We start from the raw sequence: 22376 nt of genomic DNA, 5'->3' as shown, positions 1-22376 counted from the left end.
ACGTACATAGAAAATCAAATCAGCTGAAATATCGTTTTAACGTCGCGATTATCTTTGTCTGGCCGATTCTACTCGGGGGAAGGGGATAAAAAAATAATTGTATTACAGTTAACGGCAGGACAAATAGCGAGAGATAATGAAGGTTTTCTGCCTTTTGAAAGGCGCGCTTTTGAGAAACAACAGGCTGGAATCGTTACGGTGATCGTAAAGACCATTACGTCTGCGAAATAAACTCGGGGTCAACGATATCCCAGAATAATATCTGGCATTACTTGGCCGGTAATGAGGGTAATTATGATTAGTGTTGTTCCGACGAAACAATGCTCAATGCTTACGCAACGCGGGACGTAGAGCGGCACCAATGTCACTGTCTCGCGCGATTAGGTCGACGATTTGTACGAACGCTGGCTAATGCAGAAAGCATGGACCACAGTTCAATCATTCTTTTTCTTTGACCGCATGAGATTTGAATTTGAATTTTACTCGCTTATTAATTCAGCATATTCATTTTAACAATTTTTTTAATACTTTGTGTGGAATGACGTAACATGTACATATACTTTTTTTGTTGATTACGTAAAGAGATTTGCTATACATATAAAAATAATAAAATCAGATAAGACAAATTTCATAACATACATGTTGAAATAATCGTAACGAGAAGTCTGAAGCCAAATAAAGTTAATAATAACGTAACGCAAAAGTTACGTTATCTTTTGCAATTTCGCGCGAATTCTTTCTCTCCGAGCTGGATACATTTTCCGTCCGTTGACTTGAGAGCAGCTCAAAAGGAAATTTCCACTTCTCGTTTTAATGAGACGAGAAGGCGGGTGGAAAAGAAGAAAGTCAAGTATAATATATTCGAATTACAAAACGGAAGCACCGGATTGCGCGATTTAGGCACGCGCTCGTCGAAAACGCTTTCGCGAGAAGTGTGATTTTTACTCCCGCTTGACGAGATTTACAACGGAAACTGTGCAAGACACTGTTTCATAAGGATTACCGCGGTAGACCTCTTTTGTGTACATACACGTCCGATATTAATCGCGCTCGCTCGTTCTCTAAAACGAATCGCGTATTAAAAACTTTTAAAGTAGAATTTGACTTCTCGATGCGCATCCATGTGTAAAATAATCTGTCGTGTAAAGTAATCCTCTTCTCTCGATGTTGATTTATTCTCGATTCTCGTCTGTGTTACAATCGCCGCAAAGTGATAATCTACGAGATCAAGCCAATAATTCACTCACAGACGCGGGAGATAGAATTATCTATCTTCATCTGCTCCTGGCACTCTTAAACGTTGCAATTTCATTATTACGCTTCGCACGGAACATCTGATTGTGAGTTTCATCGTTAACACGGTATTCGATCGGCGTGATTTATTGCCTATAACAAAATTCAACGGCTCTCGCGCGGTACGAGTGTCACTGCGCCGCAGGAGAGACGCCGATTTCCCGCGAACTCTCCGAAACTGTTTCTCACCGTTCTCCATTACTCCCCGATACCGTTCTCCATGTATCCATTAGAATGCTCGATGAGCACGTAAAAATTTCCGCAACCCGGCCGCTTTCTATTTCCTGTTTCCAAATCTCTCGCAACGCACTACGCACGGTTTGAAAACGTTTCACCCGATCACACAGCCGGGCGCATTAAACGACGCGACATATTAGCGTAACCGTTATGCAACCATCCCGTTGTTCCGCGCCGTGTTCTACCTTCGCATCGATTCGCAATCGAAATCTCGCAGAGGCGGGTCCCGATGCGGATGCAGAATTGCATAAATCCGCCGAGGCTGCTCTGTCGAAGTCTCTCTCTTTCTCTCTCTCCCTCTATCTTTCCCCGAGCAATAATCCCACATCTCACGATCGTGTATCATTTGGCGTATAAAATCAATTTTATTGATGTCCATTTCTCCAAAGTACATATCTCGGCGTCGTCGGCGATTACAGGGAGATTTTCCCCGGGTGCAATTATCCTTGAGCAATCGTCGGTTGCGACAATCAGTCGTATCGTCGTCCGTTTGGCGCACGATCATTGGCACGAAATTGGTGCGAAGAGCCTAGGCGTACCTTAATGGACGAAAACTCGACGGAAAAGCTGAATAGATGTTATTTACGACGACCGCTCCTTGCGGCAGCGGCGACGGCGGCGGCGGCGGCGGCTTGTTTATCCACTTTAGATGCAAGGACGAAGAGAAGTTTAAGTCGAGTTCTAAATGCCACGGGCGAGTCCGCGTAGTTCTCGACCCCGTTTTCTTTCCTCGGATTGCTCGATACGGCAAATCGCCGCGCTTAATTATAATATCACGAAAAGAGGTTTGACAATCGCCGATAATAAGCGATCAAATCGGACAAACGCTCAATATGCATAATTGTTCCTGTTCCCATTTAGGTACGATCGAATATGTGTAAAAAATTGCGAGTGTGTAGTTAACGTGACATTACATACTTTTACGCTACACTTTCTGTGCAGCGAATCGTTTATCCAGCTTTATTGAATTAAATAAAAAAATTAGTGAGAATTCAGACTTATTTGCAGAATCGGTGTTGGTTTATACGTATTTATAATTCGATTTCGAGTATAACAAATAGCCGGTAATAATCTATACAGTCGTCGCGTCGCCGCCGTCCCGAGTGTCCCGACACGTTTTCCACAAATTGGAAATATATTTTGAACGTAGATGCTTCGCGTATTATTGAGCAACTGCGCTCTATGCGTGATTTCACACAAAATTGCAAAATGAATTAATCGGCATGCCGCCCGCCACCGGTGTGGGCGCGACATCCACAGTTGGCTCCTATATATACCATCATTAAAACGTTCGTATTAATTAGCTCGGTTATGCCGTGACGAACGAGCGGGAATTCGGTCAGGGATTTTGCACGAAAAACAAGTGCCTCTTGGGGAAACACTTGGCGCTTCGCGACCGATATTTACGCGCCCGTTCCCGTTGCCCGGAAATATTTGCTAAATGTCTCGACGACCAATCCGAGGCAATCGGGGAACGCAATTTAATGAAATTTACGAATAATCGTTAATTACTTCTACCAAATAAAATGAGCAAGTAAAAGCGTGTATTACGTAAAAAAAAATTCGACCGACGAGGAAGTGCATAATTTCTATATTACTTAAAGAAGAAAAGATTACGATCGAACTACAGGGCGCGAATGCAATCACGCGATGAAGAATGTTTTCTTCGACAAACCGCGCGTTCTTGCAAGGCACATTAATATCATTAACGATACTATATATTACCTCATGAATTTTTTTTCAAGTGATATTCAAATTTAATGTAGCAATAATCTTTGTAGAATCTACATTACTTTATTCCGATGCTAAATTAAATCGATCGAATTACGAATAAAATACAAGCAAATTATACATTAATACATTATAGCACGTTACGTTAATAAAATTTATTTAAGTTGCCTAGATATATACATATGTACGAAAACTGAGTCATATTTCATTTTTTAAAATTTTTACTATGTTTCGAAAGTTTTAACTTTATACAAGTTTTAACTTTTATTCGTATCATAATACGCTTCCTTACGGTTTTTCTTTTCTTTTTTTTTGCTTGTCAGATGGTCACCGAAATGCATTGCGCAGATAAACGATACGTAGCTTAGATACAGAACTTACTCGCAGCTATTGCGCCTTGCAATTGTGAAATGTTTGTTTAGCTCGCTTCAGCTGCACGATAGAGTGCACGTAGGGTCTACGTCATCAAGATTGGCGTACGCGAACTGGCATTTGAAAATGCAGAATGACTGGAGAATTGGTGAGAAGAAAAAGACTATTATTTACTTCAACATAACGTATTTTGTTTCCAGATAAAACAATAATAATTATAATTCTCATAGCTAGAAAAATTATTTGATATTTATCACCTAAACGTCACTTATGGAAACTACATCTCTGTGTGAATATTTATTTATAAATACTCTAATTTATTCTTAAGATAAAATCTCTAGCGTTTCAAAGCGTATTGACAATGCTGGTGAATATGATTGTTTTATGTCACCCGAGGCTATAAGTTTATTTAAAACAATGAATTTCAATGAAATACACAGGCGGCATTGGCCGCAGGGGGCGTTCCTTTGTAATTACTAATTACTCTATTTAGTGGGATGTTGTGCAGCGTTACGGGATTAAGCGGTCGATGCTTCGGATCGACGATCCAGCCGTACAGCCCGATCTATTGCGTGCCGCGAGAACAAGAGGGAACGCGGTGAATTGCCCGCCCAATCATCTCATTACACGAGTCTGCTTGCTCTCGGCCGTTCCGACAGACAACTCTAAACTCCGGCTTTCGCCTATCTATTCCAATTCTTTCCTAACGTGAGAGATCAGCCGCATCCACATCCGACACACAACGGGCTGCGAGCGAAAATAAGCTGTTATAAGCTGCGGGATGTGGGAGGAATCGTATATGCACCATTACTTAATTCGCAAATAATGCAAACGGATACACAACGTAGTGTAGTGGCGCAATAGACAAGATAGCTAAGACAAAGTACAGAATTACCTCGGTTTTCATGCGCGATCAAAAGCCACAGGGTTTATATTAAATTACGTTATGAAATAGTATGAGTTCTCATATTTTACACTCGTCGCCTGATCGATCTATCATTTCTATCACGCAACCAAGCGTGGCAAAAGTGTCATATCAATCCCCGCGAGAGATCGAAAGTGACTTTTTTTCTGCCGATATGCGACGCAAGAGAAACACTCGATCTCTGTTTCAACCTAGCCTACTTTTTCGAGAACAAGCCGCTCGATCGTGTTTCACCGCTTCTCTAATCGGCTCGCGAACCCATGTCGAATTTTGTCAACCAATCCATTTCTCCATACAGTACGCAATACCGATCTCGTGTTCTCCATTATTGTCACGCTCCGCTGCTGGTGGCTCGCAATGGGCACTTCGCTGGTCGCAATGTCAATGTCTCCGCAGGATATCCGCGCCGCTTTGCGAACCCGAAGTACCAGCATGATGGTGTCGCACGGTCTCTCTCTCTCTCCCTCTTCTGCTTCGGAAACGAGGGCCCACTGTACGACCGCCGCCCTTCTGGACGCGCCCGCCCTTGCCCCCGGAGCCCCCCCCGAGCGGCGTGATCGTCGTCGTCGTCGTCGTCGTAGTCGTCGTGCCTCGTCGGAGTTGTCGGAGGGTCGGAGTTCATTGTGCCACAAGTGCATTCCGAGTACCGGCCGACGCCAATTGCTCGTTACCGAGCCCAGTTGCGAATCGCTCTGTGAAAGCGGCAGTGACATTTCCCCGGAGCGAGGGCTCGGCCCTCGGCGGAGAGATCGGTCCCCGAGATCAGAAAAAAAACGCCGTGAGGATCGTGCACATCTGCGTGTGCACAACCGCGAGCGATGATACTCGCGTTCTCGCGAGATAAAGAGCAGCGACATGGTCCCGCGTTTCGCGTATTTCGACACGACGACCACGACGACAACGTCACTTTGCGCAAGGCAGTAGCTTCTCGTACAATAAGAAATTAATTTGAATTTCGTTTCGTTATTCACGCGCGCTTTCAACGAGACTTGTGAGAAAACGTGTTGCGAATTGAGATTAGCGTGGAAGTGATAAGTACAGGTGTCGCGCGGATTAAATCGAAGGCTAGTGCGCACATTGCGGTGAGTAAAAGACATAGAATTATTTTCTCATGTCACGCGTGACTTATTAAAATGCATAATGAATTTACGTCATATATTCATAATGTACAATATAATAAATTTTGTCATAACTTTAATCACGTAAGTTTGAAAATAGGCATAGAAAATTGTGTAAAATTGCCATTAATATAATTATTACTGCAATTCATCATTACTGTAATAATAATTAGAGACTGTTTTATCAGAGAAAAGAATAGCACGGAAGGAGATTCTTTTCTCACGTAGTTAGCGATATTAGCCCGCATGACGGATGCATTGAAACTGCACTTTGAACTAGCGATGTGACGCATATCCCTTTCCCTTTTGCGGAACGATCGAACGATTGCAGTGGGAACACGTCACTTTATTTTCCTCACTCCTTTCGTCGTAAACTGTCGCGAGAAAAATCGTTTTTCACCTTAATTGGCGTCGTTCGTGCTGATTATAATTACATAATCGCTCGTAAAAGAGCTCGGTGAAACGCACAGTGTAAACCGAGGTAACATCGGGGATAATTTGCATCTACGTTTTCATTGCTCGTTTTACAATCCTACACAAGACTCAGTGTGTTCCCGGCATAGGCGTTTCGAATAATTGCAAATTGTGTAATCGCGACATTTGCCCGTCCGAGCTTCTTGCATGTCGCTTTGAGTGAATTTTAAAGCGGACACAGACTTATTGCGCGTATCCGCCTATCGTATTATCGTTGCGTATCAATTGAATGATAGGATGCGGTGCGCCTTTGCATGTCATCGTATCCAAATTTTGATATGCAACGCCTACATTGATACGCAGATACGCAATATAAAAGTCTATATCCGCCTTTTAGATCTCTCGATTATTTGCGGAATAGGATGTTCGAAGCGACTTTTGCGCGAACGAAAAAGTTGACGACCTCTGAATTAATTCCAAAAAAAAAAAAAGACAAATATCCTTGAAATTTATATTTTGATTGCACCGGTTTAAGTTTATTAATGTCTTCCGTGAGAACCACGACATAAATCTGTCGCGGAAACCTTATTTTGGCAACTCGGATGTATAAATGCAGGTACCATAAAATACAAAGACAGTTATAAAACGCCGAAGAATGCAAGTATCGTGACCGGTAAAAAAAATCCTCAGAATTCATTAAACGAAAAGAAATTTACTTCTCTTTCGTATTAATCGCAATTATACACGTGCCATCCAAAATGAGATTACATTTTACTATAAATAAATAAATAAAAATAAATTTCGAAGAAATTTATCTTGCTCAATATGTTCGATTAGCTAGTTTTGTTGATCGTTACAAAAATAATTAAACATTAGTATGGAAATAATAAAATAATTAAATAAAATAACAAAAACAATGAAATTACGCATTGTATCTATATCTTAATAAATTATCAACGGTAATTTCACGGGTATATAACGAGATTAGAGAAAACTCACATTTCGAAAAGCTTTCTTTCGAAATACTGGAACTGGCTGTTGCAATAGTTCTAAATAAGAAACGGAATTCTCACGGTTAGAACAGCTGGCCGACGCGTTTGAATGAACATCTCCTCAACTTCTTGTTCGTCCCCCACGCGTAGCTATCCTGTAACGGATAGAAAAACATTATGCTATCTAGCACATGTGAAATTTGATGCGGCCTTCGTCGGCATTAGTATTAGTTAATCGGATTAACGTAGCATGACAGCTACTCTAATCAACCGCGAAATTCTTATTTCTCTTTCGCGTCGTTTTCACAATTCATCATTTGGTACAAATATAGCAACTAAAGTCACTCCTATAGAATTACAGTTAAATAATAAATGACATGATGGAATTATTTATATGCTTTCAGTTACAAATATATCGAATTAATACAAATATAATGAGACATTCTGCCGCGGCTTGATTATTCAATCAGATAATCAATACGCAGAATTATCGCAAAATTGTCACGACCTGTTCGCTACGCAAAATATAAGTATCGTTTCTCGTTGCAAATATTGATTTCGGTTGTATAATATTTTATTCTATTGTGCAATATTCTACGTTATTCCCGCGACACTTTGACATTCGCACTTGACGCATATTCAATATTCAATGTCGCACTTGTATCGTGCCACGATTGGGGTTAGTTAATACTTCCTCCCAAAGAGAGAATACCTTTTTGGAGGGGACGTTCTTATCATTCACGCATTGCGACAAGTGTTCCCGGCCTGTACGAATGTCCAAGCAGTGTCACGGTAATACGATCAGAGAATAGAGAATTTTTGTCGTTCAAATTATTACAATTTATAAGCACTCAAATTATTATATTACACAACATATTTAATGTCTGGCTTATTTTTCACGCGTCTGAATCTGTTCAAATTATTGGCAGTAAAACGCAAGATACTTTCTATTCGATAACAGTTTTTTTTTTCTTTCGACTGGTTAGCCGACTTTCGGCTGGATACACCGAGAAGATGAAAGGGTTACTTTTACTTGGATAACGCCGACAACCACTGGGGTCTCTTCAATGTGGATTTTTCTAAAGAAATCGTGTTTGAGACCCAAAAGTACCTCTATCTTTTTCGCAGTAAGTATGTTGCACAAGATGCTCACCCTTAATAATAGTCACCCTGTCTATATAGAGAGTCTAATCGAGGGACATCTTTTAGATCCCGTAATTTTACTGCAATGAGTCTTTCGGAGATTTTGCGGATCTTCATCCTGATCGCGGCGTTTGAAACAGTGACCATCGCTAAATCGTTGACCGGAGATCACGTTTGCTCAAGATTAGAGAAGTTGGTACCAAAACACAGAAAATACATAATAATGTGCAACTGTTAAAGAAAAGTCTCTTTATACACGATCTGTAATTTGTCAAAATAAAATCTAACGCGAATTGTAGATCGTCCAAAACTGACTAAGCCAGATAATTCAATTTTCAATATATAATTCGATATTTTTTTAAGAGACCTTCACCCCTGAAAGCCTTGACAATGCGCAGCCGGCATGCGTAATACGTACATAAATCATTATTATGCGCGCACCTCGCCGCATTCCATTGTAAACCCGATAAGGGAATCGCGGTGGCTAATCAATCGCACGTTACAGTTACACAGTTACGTCATACGAGACTTATACCGAGCCGGTCATAGTCATCACGTTCACCTGGTGCCTGGCAATTCCCCCGAGATGTCCCAAGACGAGGAACGAACTACGAACGCGATGTCGTGTGAAGGTAAGTTCAAGATGCTTAGTTCTTTCATGGCTCGAAAACTCGACCTCACTATTTGACGGGATGATTTGAGAGAAGACATTAATAAGTGTTAATTAGATTGATTTATGTTAATAAAAAATAATTTTCGTTTCGCATATAATTTTTTCACGAAAAAGTTAAATTCGAAAACACTAGCGTTTTTAATTAACTTTTTGAAGCGTCATGAACATTTGTCCACTTTCTCGATCAACTTGGTGTCCTGCAGAATACATCAAAGCATCGACGAAACAATAATTAGAGAATTCATCAACGACATACATGCATTTGCATCGAGAAAATTCTTTCAACGCAAATATTTCTATGCAAGCAATTTCATTGTTTATTCATCAGCGAAATTCTAGTTCATGTCGGCGGAAAAACCATTCTCTCAAACTTCTCAAAGGAATAGGAAAATATGTTAATCTTGCACATAACGGAAGCCTTTGCGTGTTGAATTTTGCGGAAGGCGTCAGTATATAACAGCCAAGAAATTATCGTTCCATCGACAGGATGGGCGATTGTTTGTATAATCTGACTTGATCTATAAATTTACTTTGCACGACATGAAGCTGTGGTAACTTAAAACCTAGAACTTAAAATTTACTGACCGGTGACATGGAGCTGATATACAACGACAGCAAAATAGAATCTTTATGACCGAAATTGAAATTGTCCAAAAAAAAAAAAGAAAAAGATAGACTCTTTCGAGACAATAGATTCATAATTTATTCTAACGTCAGCGGAATTGAGTCGCGGAAGAAGTTACGTAAATCCCCATTTCCACGCCTCGTTATGGAAAAATGTCGTTTCCCAGGCAACGTGAATGGAAAACGATCGGCGAAATACTTCTCGCGTGGCGGGGATATATCCGTGCGGCAAATCGCGCTCCACATACACAACGCAATAAAAGAACCTGTCTATTCTTCCGCTTTTGCCGCATGCTCTCTATCCTTCTTTCATACACCACTTGATTTTCCATATTTCTCTCTCTCTCTCTCTCTCTCTCTCTCTCTCTCTCTCTCTCTCTCTCTCTCTCTCTCTCTCCCTCCCCCCTCCTCTCATCCTTGCCGATACGAGCTAATTACAGGGAAAGTCCGTATTAACGGCAACCGTCTGATTAAGTAAATAAATAAAAGAAAATGCGGAGCACACGGACACGTACACTCTTGAGTGTCGATGCGAGAGGAGAGGGTACGTACGACGGGCGGCAGCTGTAATTACGCCCCGTGAAATGCGGAATTGACGAATCGCGCCGAAAGAAGGAGGAACCTGTCCTACCTCGGGATTACGAAACAATCCAGAAGCGGGCCATTAGCTGAAAAGGACTTCGCGCAACTTTTGCACCGTATCTTTGCGCCGTAGGGGGAAACGCCGGAAGTCAACAATTTGCGAAACGTTTAAAGTCGACGTGTCGCGCAGGTAGACGGTAACAAGACAATTTCTCCGGGAGATGCGCAAGGGATGGGAGGGAAGGAGGGAGGGAGAGATCGTATCGTGCGGTAATGTCATTCCGAGCAAGAACACGCGCTTAATCGCGCAGTGGAGCGGCGGATAAACGGTATTACGAGAAATTACGTGTATACTACGATCGATTGCGTCTAAATATGCAATCGCGCAACGCAACGCAAATAGGTATTCAATCAGATATTCCGGCGTGTTCGCGTAATTTAACGAGAGCTCTCGATCGTCCGGCCGCGATATCGCTTCAATTAAAGCGGCCGAATTACCGAGGCGCGAACGTAATAAAATCAATGTGAAATCTCTCGGCGGCTCGGATTTGTAATACGGGCGCGCGCCGGAGCCGGGCACTCCGATAACACGGCCGAACGAAAGTGAATTGCCGCCGTTTAACGGCAATGAGACGTGACGTGCGTCGTGTAAACAAAGTCCCAGCGTACGACGGACGTAATTGATGTGTAAAAAAATACCACGTGTCATCGACCAGACGAACCTCGGGCACGTATAACCCGAGCAATAGTCCCGAGAGAGAAGATTGTATGAGAATCTCAGTTGAGATTAATTTTCAATATCCGAACAAATGATATCTTGCGTTAATCTGTTCTCTATAAAAAGAAAATATCTGTATATCGTCATTTTTATCCGTCTGTATCAAGATATTCGAGAGGAGCAGAAGAATGTCAAAGGCCAAAACCTCCATTTTTCAAAGGAAGATTGCAAAAAAATTCAGAATGATGAATGTATAATATTTCTACATAAATTAAATAGATAAGCATAAATCCTGAGATTATTAAAATGTTCATGTTTAATGCCAAGAGTCGTCGAGGGTTATTTATAAACACACAAAGATTTTTGTGCCAGTAGTAGTAACTTAACACGTTGCTAAATCGGATCTAAAAAAGGATTACAATTAGGAACTTTAAAAGAGTATCACTTATTTAATTATAATATAATTAGTGCTTATATATTTCATACAATTTCTATTATAATTTAGCGTTTAATTCACGGTGTCAAAATCGACGAAGTTATGTACGGAAGAAACTCGTGCTTTGCTTTCTCACAGGATTTCACGAGGTTCGGACAAATGGCTCATCTGCCAATTAGATTAACAAGGCCCACACAAAATCTCGAATCAGCTTTGAAAATTCGTGCGTGTTACTCGCGGATCGAGGGATCGGCCGGAAGTGAAATGTGATCTCGCTCGCGCTAGCGCGTTTCGTAATCGGCATACCGCACCGGCGCGGCGTGCATTATATCAAAGTCGAGAGGGAACGATCAGCCTAAAATGGAAATTTTAGTGTATCGTGCGAGGCGTATATCCGCGCCTGAGACGAGAACGCCCGCAATGTAATCACATACGCCAAGTAAGGAGTACGGGCATACATCTATGCATCCGTGAAGCATTTTTACACGGTTTATTATGTGGACAATGAACTTACTTGGTGAAGCCTACGAGAAGGGAAAAAAAGGATATTTCGTCATTATATCGACAGTGCGCGCTGCTATCATTATCGTAATCTTTCGAAAGTTTTTTTCCCTTGATAGAGGAGATATTTATCTATGTATAAAGTGTCTTTCTGCGATGATCTTCGCGTGTAAATAATTGCCATGCATTTAATAAGCATTTAATAGATTCAATTTTTTCAAAAAAATTATACCAAATTCAAAAATAAAATAAAAGATTAGTTAATCATAACAGTTAATTATAAACAATATAATTATCAAAATCGCTAGATTATTTCGTGTAAGGAAAAAATGTCGTATATTTTATATTGTAAAATTTTTTATTACATTTTGCATGAGATTCCCCAGATGATACAAAAACAAAACATAAAGTGCGAGATTTTTTTAACATAAAGCTGATTAATTAGAACTGAAATTAATTATTTTCATTTTCACTCAAAGGATCCCTAACAACTTATCCGCATAACAGCCGTTAATCACTGAGATGTTACTGATTTCTAGAATTCTCAACAATGTTTCGCGTTAATTAATCGAGACCTAACGCTGATAGAATCACATGCTTGTTATAGCCACTATCGACCTACTTAGAGCTTTGCGAGGCAACCATCGCTTCATCGCGATACGATCCGACGGTGGTGTACACGGTGGTATTACAATGCAAAACAATTACAGCTTTCATCGGAGCTTCGGCAATCCGACGTTTATCGAAGCCGCGAATCTATATACTCGTCGGATCGTACCTTATGAATTCACATCGCCGCGCGATCGAAGGTTTCGGCTCGTTAGCATACCACGAAAACAACGTCGTCGTCGCGCGCGTACGCGCGTCGACTACGTAAAAGGAAGACTGTGCAATTGATAACGCAATACCCACACGTAAAAGCGGCGCTCAAAGCGGCGGCGGCGCGAATTCCAGCGTGGGTGCCGTTGTACGAAGGTAATCGTGCATTTGCAGTCGGCTAATTGCCAGGTGTGCTCTTGCAGATTGATGAACGTGCGAATCTTGTAACGGCAAAACTGTGTAACGCTATCTTGCGTTTGAAAAACGCGGCGGGTCAACGTCGACGAGCGCGAAAAATCGACCGCATTATTTTCCCTTCCAATCCCGCGTCATTAAGAAACCTGAGGAGCCGCTTCGCTTCGCCTCGAGTAGATTGAAGTTACTATAGCCGGGAATGGAGCTGAAACGAAGCTAAAATGTAATACGCCGCTAATTATCGAACGCGGAGAATTATGGGCGAATAAAGTGGCCGCGCGGTGCGCGAGAAGCGAAGTCGTTAACTCCTCTCTCAGGGAAAACGTATTAAAAACGTACATGAGTAACGCACAGCGATAAGGGATCGTTCGTATATGCGATCGAATTGAAAAAGTCGCTGTTGGCAATGTTTCAATAACGAGATACGCTGATATGCATGACGTAGCTGGCATTTGTAATAGCAATGTCACTTGATGACCGGATTAAAAAAAAGGGGAACATTGAACAAAAAAAATGCGAGCAGGATAATATTGTATAATGAGCGAAAATTACCGTTGGACAAGCCGAGGTCACTTGGCGTTTTCTACTATGCTAGAAAACGACAGAATTGCACAACTTTTGAGTAATAACGTTATAAGCATTAGATGAGAGAGAGAGAGAGAGAACGCGCAAAATTTTTTCGTGCTAGATATAGATATATATATAAATCAGAATATATCATATTACATTAAGATAAACTTTAGAAACATTTTACAATATTAATAGAATTTAAAATATACATAGTTGCAAAACATGTAAAACATTACCAATTGTAAATTATTATAATGTCTGCACCCAGTTGAATTGTATTGTTGATGAGATTTACAATTTAATTATGGATGCTGATTTAATACAATTATAGTACAGTCGATTGAATACATGCTCACGAAATTATTACTTTGTGTGTGTGTGTGTGTGTGTGTGGAATTACTTTGAAATTATTACGCAATGGCAAAAGCATTCGCAGATAACGTTCTATTACTTACAATTATAAATCTACATATTCTATGATAGGGCAATTAACAGAATCATGCAGATGCTATCGAGATGACGCTATCGGAGATCACGAGATTTCTGAAATTGATAATGTCGATCAAAACTCACGTATAATATAATACTACTGGCCCACTGGTGTGGTCACAGTTGAGCGCAATATTGTAATCAATAACTTATCTCTCCTCTTTGTGAAGGAGAGTCTTATTACGCAAGCGAAAGGTTTGCTCTGCGAATTAATCATGTCAGTTACGGCGTTTAGTGGGAACAAAAAAAAACTTTGACGTCAGTTTCCAGTGCATCTGGTAGCTCTCGCCGGTCTAAAGATCTACAATTCCAAATGATTTATGACGAGACACGGAACATGTTCATCAATTAACTTAATGGGTCTACAGCCGAGGTATTTACGTATATAGAAATTACCGGTCTGTTCAACGTTAAATATTAAATTACGGTATATAAATAAAAACGCAGTTCCTCGCGAGTCAATATTGTACGACTTAACGGGAAACGATTTAAGCGTTAGTTTCCTTTAAAATATTTTTAATTTTTAAAATTAAATCTTTTTGCAGCGACTGTTACGCTTTAAATCGGGATTCTGTTCAACTAATTAAAAAATGATATTTTATATTTTTTTCTGTTTCCGAGAATTAATTTGTCAGGTTTACACACTTTTCAGTTAATTGCAATTAATGATTTGTTACATAATATAAATATATGTGTATTGTACGTATTTTTACACAAAAGGTCATCTCCGATGTTCCAAAAAACCTTGAAAAATAAATCAAAAGAGCGAGAACAATTTCGTAACGTTATGTGTATATCAAGATAGCAAGACCTTCACACAGGTGAAAGCGAAGGAGAGCGTTCAAATTTCACGACATGCAACACCAATCAGTTTGCATATAATTCGGTTTGTGTACCAGATACTTTGTTCATAATGCGGTGTGTTATGAAGACGTTATCTTTCTGACACGGCATGTCAAACGTCCGGTTGAAAAATTGAAGGTGCAGAATTTTTTGCATAATAATACATAATAAAAGTGCGCTGTTTATTTTGCGAGCCGGATTTCGTCCGTAATTAAGTAAAAGAGGAGCGAATATCGAATAATCGCGATTTTACGGCTCGTCGGTCCGCCGTAACGCTTAAGATGAAACTAGCGGTCGTAGAAGCGGTGAATGGTGGCAAAATGTAATAACGTTAACGTAGAAAAGGAAATGATATTCGATATTTTATTGCACAGTAAACGCGACAATTTTCACCCGCATATCCTCTTACAACATTACGTTGAAGTGAATTTTCATTCAATCTTTTGATATTCAATCTTCCAATGGTTCCAACCTTTTCTCAAAAACTGTAAATAAAGCGTGTTTAAAAAATAATGATCAATCGTTATTAGAGAGATTTATGTTAAAATGAAAACTAAATTTTTCAAAATATTAACAATAAAATTTATGTATTACACAGAATCTTTCAAACGGTATGTAGCAGTAAGTAAAAAATAAATTCATTTCTTACAAGAAATAATTAAAAATTAAATTGGTCGTTATTTTCATAATCTGTTCGCATACATTTCTCGTTTCTGTCTTTTTGCTATCGTATCTCTGGTATTTTTACGTGTTGTTTGGACACGTTTTGAGCAGTCAATTCAATGCTGTGAAAAGGAATTCCGTTACGCGTGTGTTCCTCATCTTGTTTCTCCCTATGGTCCCCCTACGTCTACGCGTGCCTTCTCTGCATTCCGCGCCAGCCGTTCTCACTTTTACTCTCGCCAATGATCGAAATCTCGTGCTTTAGAGAGTGATATAACTTCGTCTTATCTCCGGAATTCTTCGTTGAAGTCGTCAGTGAAATCGTTCTCAAAACGACGAAAAAAACACCGGAACAATATGTCGTCATCCTCTCTTTCTCTTTCTTTCTAATGTCAAATTGATTAATCTTATCCTAACAATGTTAGTGTCAAGCTGTCGAATCATTTAATTATTATATTAATGTAACGAGACAAGAATTATTAGCGATTGCCGAAATCGTGAACGTTCGCCTAACGCGATTATTGAAATTAAAAGTGTTCTTTTGACACAACAGATAGCTGAATAAATCAATTAAAATATAAGTGAATAATATGTGTGTCTCGAAATTACATATTGCAGACGGAGGAAAAATTGAGGACTGTAAAGGAATGCTGCGAGGGATACGAAACGATTCAAGGCGATGCGGAAACGGACGCGAGCTGTTTACCGTTTTGCGAAAAATGTGTGGCAGGTGTGTGCGTCGCACCGAACGAATGCCAATGCGATCCTGGCTATCACGGAGATGACTGCGCTCGTGGTGAGTCCGGAATGAAATCAGCAATCATTAAGCAGCGTTTCTCGTTTCACTTCATCAGAATGTCTAACCTTAGATTCGCTAATGTATTTCTAATGGACACTTATCATCATCAATCGCTTAAACCTGTAATTTTTACATTTTTACATCATTGAAATGTTGATATTTTATGTGTGCGTGTGTTTTTCGTGAATTTAATATACATTAATTATCATAAATAGCTTTTGATTTCTGAGTTGTAAATCTTATCGATATCTTCTAAGTATTTTTTTTTCATATGCTTACTGCCTAACACAATACCAAATTTATTGTCTTCATCAAAATAAGAGTTAACTATCATTCCAACGTAATATAGCAATTAAATTTTTTCTGCGCGACAATTATGATTACTTAAGACAATGCCAATTCTATCCGTAATATCACTGTCAACACGAACATCATAATGTGACCCGAAGAGATGCTATCTTTAAAAAAACAACGAAAACGTTTTAGAAGGTCATTGAAATGAAATACGCTGGCGATACTTGCAACATCTTCTATTTATCGAACCGGACGGAATAATGTTTGCAGTGCTAATTAGGTGCTGATAAATCGCTATGACATTTCAAAAGAGTATATTTAAACCGAGGCAATAAACAGCGATGAATATTACATGCAAAGTCGGTTGAATTAAAACCTCGGAAAGCTTCGAAGGTCTGTATAATTAATCGGTCCGTATAATTCTCTAGTGCCAATTTCGCAACGAGATTCGAAAAATAGGATCTGGGAGTAAGAAAATAAGCGATGCGTCGCGCGGCGATTGTGAAACGAGATTGAGGGCGAAACAGATCCGAAACGGGCAGCGGCAAAACGCAACGAGAAATTTCACGCTCCATGAAACGGACCGACCTTCCACGACCGCAAGAACGCGCGTGTGAAATGACTGTTTCCAGTGAGATAGTACTTCCACGCGAGAATCATAATAATGAGTCGGATTTCTCGGTGTGCTCGTACTTACAACGCATCTCGTTAAAACCGATGTTAACCCATACGTGCCGCGCGCCGTGGCATAATCATGGTTGTTGTAAAGCAACGTCATAATAAAAGCTATTAAAAAATTCATTGGGTGGTGTTTTGACGTAGTCGTTGACCGTGAAGTACATAAATGAAAAAAGAAAGATATTTGCTTTTTCATTATCGGCAGTTTATTTGTAATTTTTTCTCGCCCTTTTACACTCGAACTTTTTAACATCAATAGCTACAGCTTTTTGCAGCTTCTGAATTAAATTCCGAAAAATATCATTCTTTCGTCTTCCTTTGCGGTCCTTCGTCGTAAAATCGCGCTCGTAATAAGGCTGCAGATGATAAATCGCGGATCGGCGTTATCGTTTGTCAAACGCAGGCAGAAGTCGCGGGTTGCACGCGACTGTTGCGTCAATATACGATCGGGGAACGCTTCGAAAGTTGCGGAAGCCCGGAAGTTACGAAGCCGCTACTTTCCCGCGAGCGTACGAGAAGGTCGTGGGCGGCGTGCAGTCGATCAGATACATACAACGCGTCCCGACGTTCGCATAACGCAATCGCGACGTCGATGCTTTATAAGAGACACTCGCGATGTAGTGTGACAAACGTTCGCCTTAAACATTTCGCAGATACGATCTACAATCCATCTCGTACAGACTTATTAATTTCGCCTGCCTGTATTTACGAAACGTTTAATAGCCCGCATTTATGTGGTAATTGCGTCATTTTTTTTTCGTCTTGACTGTCAACTATCCGTGAAATACGTTGATACTGTTGATTAAAATAGAAACTTCTTTTAAAGGATCGCGTAATGTAAAGTTAATGGGGTATCGAGGATCGTTTTTTTAACATACGTAAAATGTTACACAACTTATGGTATGGTTAAACTGAAAGAGCAAGTTTCTGAAGTGAATTAGAGAACGTCTTATAAATATACGAGTCCAATTTGAAACGGTTATTCACCGCTGCAAACTGTTACTTATTTTATCATTAATTAATTTTACTTTTGTAGCCTGTCCATCGGGATTTTGGGGTCTGCAATGTATGGAAGTATGCGACTGCGGCGAGAGCGGTACCTGCGATCCCGTAAACGGCACTTGTCAGTGCTCTCCGGGGCTGCGAGGACCTCGGTGAGTGTTTAAAAATATCAACGACCCCATGTTTACCGAGGCAACAAGAGGCAGCTCGAGGCGATATCCGCTCGAGCCGTAAGTGATACCGTAAAAATTATGCTCTTCCTTTCGCAGATGCGAGGAGCATTGCGCGATCGGCCAATGGGGCCCGGGTTGTGCAAACGAATGCACATGTCAAAATCGAGATAATGGCTGCGATGCCGTAACCGGAAGCTGCACCGACGACGACGACGTCTCTACGGTCGAGCAAACGTTGCCCGTTTATTTGCAGAGCTCCACCACCGACCGTCCACCGCAAACACTGGAAATTAGTAATACGGAGCAAACGGAGGTTGCCACGGTGCCGCGTGTGACCACCGAACGCCAGGCGGAAGGTGACATAATACGCTTAATCGAAGAAAGCATTTTAGACTTCAGGGTTGCGCAACTGTTTGTTCGAAGATATTAGAAATTGATCTTTACGCTTTCAAAGGTTGGAAATGGCTCAAAAGGCGAACTCGAGAAAAAGTTGCCGATTAAAATTAGCGTTAGGGAAAGCACATTTCTCGCTCTACTTTCGCATTGTGAAAAGAACAAATATAATCCGACACATTCGTCGCCACGTATAACGTCGACGATACTTTTTGTTTCTCACGCCAATGATAGATTGCCTCAGTCTAGCAATTAAGCAATTATTAAGCGTAATTAATAGTTAACTAATAATAGTATACGTAAAATTAAAACTCGTGATATTTAGTTTCAACCGCAGAAATCGATGACGATTGGAACGACACCAATTACATTCCGGAAACGACGAGTCAGGCAACAGCTTCGATCGCGGCTCCTCCTCAGGGAGCAGGAGTCTCGACGAATGAAACACAACTGAAGGATGCTTCCACTACTGCTCGTCCTGTGATTGTCCTGGTTTCCGTTCCCGAACGCAGAAGAGACGTCGAGAAGGATAGGCAAAAGTTTGCGACGAAGAACGTGCCAAATATCGACTACATGAAAACCGTTCACAAAGGTACTGTCTCGAAAGTTTAAACACTTTGGACGTAAAAAAAAAATCTTTGTCTTGTTTTCTTTTTGCACACAGTGCTCGATTGTTCGAGCTCTAATAAAACATTTCTACTGCTCAAACAGATGATATTCAAACACCATCGCTGATCCCGATGGACATCGCTCTGATCGTCGTCGCCGCGATCGTCTCCCTTGGTTTGACCTCGCTCGCGGTAGTTATGATCCTTCACATGCGCTCCAAACTGTTCGACACCATTCGCCTCGCCGTCTACGATGACGAGAAGACCAAGGGCCAGGAACGCGAGAGCGTGAACGGCGGAAGGATGTCCGCGATGATGAACGCCACACTGCCCCGTGAGTATCGAGAGTTATACGTTCACCTGACAGGAACATTCTCTCCTAGATTGTCAGTGAGATCCGTGTGTCCTTGACCCCGATGGGTCTGACCACATAACCGTTTTGAGGATAGTTTTGACCGTCAGCGGTAGTTTTGATAACCAGCGAGAAAGCTATCTCGCTGATGGTGCGATATATGTCAAGCCCATTGTGCTCTAATCAAGTGATTGCACAAGAATCTTGTGCAACTAGCAGTTCGTGTATTAAATTCGATATCGATTATATGATTTCAGCACCCCCGACTTACGCAAACCCGATATTCGCTTATAATGCGGAACCGGAAACGATACTGACGGTCGATGGCATTGAATCGCTAAATACTTATGCTAACGGCGCCGCTACGATCGGCCTGCGAATTTCTGGTAATTTTCGCGGTAAGTTCCCGCTCTCTTCCTAAATTTGTCGCACATAACAAGACAGCTAATCGTAATAATTATAAAGAAAATTGGACTCCAATACGGAAAGAACAATTTTGTTGAAAGATCTAAAAATTTTACTAAATACAGATCTGAAAATAATTTTTTGTTGAATCATCAAAATAATTTGTTGGAATATTAAAACTGATAAGCATTGCTATAAAACGTTTTGATATTCTCGCAATCATTTTAACTTTCGCACAAAATTATTTTGATGAGTGAACAAAAATTATTTTCAGTTCTGGATTGAGCAAAATTGTTCTTTTAATTAAAAAAGTCTGCAGATGACAGCTAACGAAAGTACGGATAATACAAACAGTTTTATTTTGGTTTTAATCCAGAAGATTGTTAATCTTTAAATACACCACATACTCTTTCTTTAACGTTATTTTTAAGATTCTCAACACAGATTCTTTTATTGCGAATCGCAGATCTGTTACAAGACGGCCATTACGATCGACCATCCGCAACTCTTATACGTCTGCAGACAAACCATAATAGCATGGACCATAACACGGAGCACTTGTACGACGAAATACCCTTGCAGACCACGCCATCGAATCGCAAGGATCTGTAATGGAGAAACGCGTTTCCTGCACTTACTGCATTCATGCTCTCCAGTCTATTCGTATCTTTAATACAGTTCAATAATGCGTCATCGTAAAAGGGACCTTGAAGCGTTTTTTAGGCAAAACGTGACTTGTCGCGGACAAAACGGATGAAAAGTCGATCGCTTCGGGACCGATGAAAAATACGCGAAAACTGGTTTCCGACCTTACGGCAGAACCGTTGAATGTGCAAGGCTGAACGTGACTGCAATTGAATGGCACAAGGTGGAGAAACAAGTCACAGCACCGTACTGTCAGTGACCGACCAGTAGAATTTAATCAGCGGAGCGTGCAATCTCCTTCTGAATAAACTATTTCGACGGGGTTGACGTCAAACACGGGGGCGCAATGCACCCGATTACGATTGCGCGCGAATGCGTAATTAGGTGGAAGGCGCAAAATAATAGAGTTCCCCGTGTAACGAGCGGGAAAATACAGCGCGCCGACTGTTATTATACAAATGACATTAAACGTTTGTGTAGCCTGCGGAGGCGGGAGATACCTGTTTGCGAATAAATAGATGCGAAAATAAATTGCCCCGTATAAATCTGACAATGTCGCGTTCAATGTTGACGTAATTTACCTGGTATGAATTACCGTTTGCGCAAATAAATCTTATTTATTCCGATTACGAGCGAATCTTTTTCGCACTTATTTATTGTCGCCGGCAGAGAAGAGTGCCTATTTAATATTAACGATATCATATTATTATGAATTCTTCAATAATATAATCAGTCCCGTAGTAATTGCATCCTGAAAACGAAAATAATACTGTTTTTCTAGGAAAATCATATCCTGCGATAATATATCGAGTTTCCGAGTCACATCACTAATGACGTGCGATACGTACGTAAGCGATAATACAACGATAAACGAAAATTCGTTTATCTTGAGAGGAAGTGCACTTAATGACTTTTGTGCATCGAAATTGAAACCAAAGAATATAGAAATCCTATTTAAGGCAGACGCAATACGTGCGTGCTAGAAAAATATGACTTTAGCGCCACTTTTTATTTGTGAACATTTCTAAATAATTATCTATAGTAAATTAAATTAAATAAATAGTGTGTAAGTGCAATATAATTGCGTAAGTCTTTATTTGCTACTATTTTCGTATCAATACAGTCTAAGGAGTCGACGTTAATATAACTTTATTAGCAGCAGATGTATTTATAACTGCGTTGTAAGGAAAAATAAATTATGTCATTATCTTCGATACTTTCCTCCGGTGTTTTCTATAGAAGGGAAGGAAAACTTTCCGTTTCCATGTCACGCGATAATTTGATGTATCACTTCGTTTTGCACCGATTTTTTTATATTTTGCACTCGTTTCAAGGAAATGTTATTTGCAGTCAGCATTAGCTTATCATAATTAAATAAACAAATATCGTGCACTTATCGCATTTAACATATTCTTGCGCGTCCCGCCTTATTATCATCTCGATTCGCTTATGTGTCCATTCCCGAATGATATCACCCGGATTACGTAAATAACGTCGAATGCATGAAGCAAGAGTTATAATCAACTGCGCACACAACAGACAAATTTTGCGTGTTATTTAGTGCAATACTTGCATCAAGGCAAAACAATTCATTACTTTGAAAATTTAAAAAGCATTTTTCTCTCAATTAAAATATTATATCCAAAGTAAAGCCTGTAATCTTTCTTTCAAGATAACCCCGCATACAAA

The 22376-nt window shown here is 40.3% G+C and overlaps 1 protein-coding gene and 1 long non-coding RNA gene across 4 annotated transcripts; both read left to right on the top strand.

The window, feature by feature from the left end:
* Positions 1 to 5196: 5196 nt before the first annotated feature.
* Positions 5197 to 22338, top strand: LOC105457491. Of its 3 annotated transcripts, none has more exons than XM_011702183.1 (11): positions 5197 to 5640; positions 8069 to 8209; positions 8292 to 8417; positions 8731 to 8857; positions 15957 to 16134; positions 18146 to 18263; positions 18381 to 18640; positions 19003 to 19269; positions 19389 to 19619; positions 19895 to 20035; positions 20509 to 22338. In XM_011702183.1, the coding sequence occupies exons 3-11, from the start codon at positions 8311 to 8313 to the stop codon at positions 20652 to 20654; spliced, it is 1575 nt and encodes a 524-aa protein (XP_011700485.1). In that variant the 5' UTR covers positions 5197 to 5640; positions 8069 to 8209; positions 8292 to 8310; the 3' UTR covers positions 20655 to 22338. The 3 variants fall into 3 exon arrangements, with proteins under 3 accessions (XP_011700485.1, XP_011700486.1, XP_011700483.1); XM_011702184.1 differs by lacking the exon at positions 5197 to 5640 and adding an exon at positions 7528 to 7874 and having other exon boundaries at positions 19015 to 19269; XM_011702181.1 differs by lacking the exon at positions 5197 to 5640 and adding an exon at positions 7529 to 7874.
* On the top strand, positions 16163 to 17322 carry LOC105457490. Its single transcript, XR_975404.1, has 3 exons — positions 16163 to 16259; positions 16624 to 16711; positions 16860 to 17322. It is a non-coding gene; the product is annotated as an uncharacterized LOC105457490 (long non-coding RNA).
* Positions 22339 to 22376: the final 38 nt, after the last annotated feature.

The sequence above is a fragment of the Wasmannia auropunctata genome, unplaced genomic scaffold, assembly GCF_000956235.1.
Source record: "Wasmannia auropunctata unplaced genomic scaffold, wasmannia.A_1.0 LD335214.1, whole genome shotgun sequence".
In the NCBI taxonomy this organism is placed as follows: domain Eukaryota; kingdom Metazoa; phylum Arthropoda; class Insecta; order Hymenoptera; family Formicidae; genus Wasmannia; species Wasmannia auropunctata.
This window is presented reverse-complemented; position numbering and strand designations above follow the sequence as displayed.

Excerpts from the sequence above, each read along its gene's own strand:
- LOC105457491 (XM_011702183.1), top strand. The coding sequence starts at position 8,311 with ATGAGTCTTTCGGAGATTTTGCGGATCTTCATCCTGATCGCGGCGTTT. Across the intron at positions 16,135-18,145 it reads CGGAGATGACTGCGCTCGTG|CCTGTCCATCGGGATTTTGG; the intron begins GTGAGTCCGGAA and ends TTACTTTTGTAG. Across the intron at positions 19,620-19,894 it reads GATGAACGCCACACTGCCCC|CACCCCCGACTTACGCAAAC; the intron begins GTGAGTATCGAG and ends ATATGATTTCAG.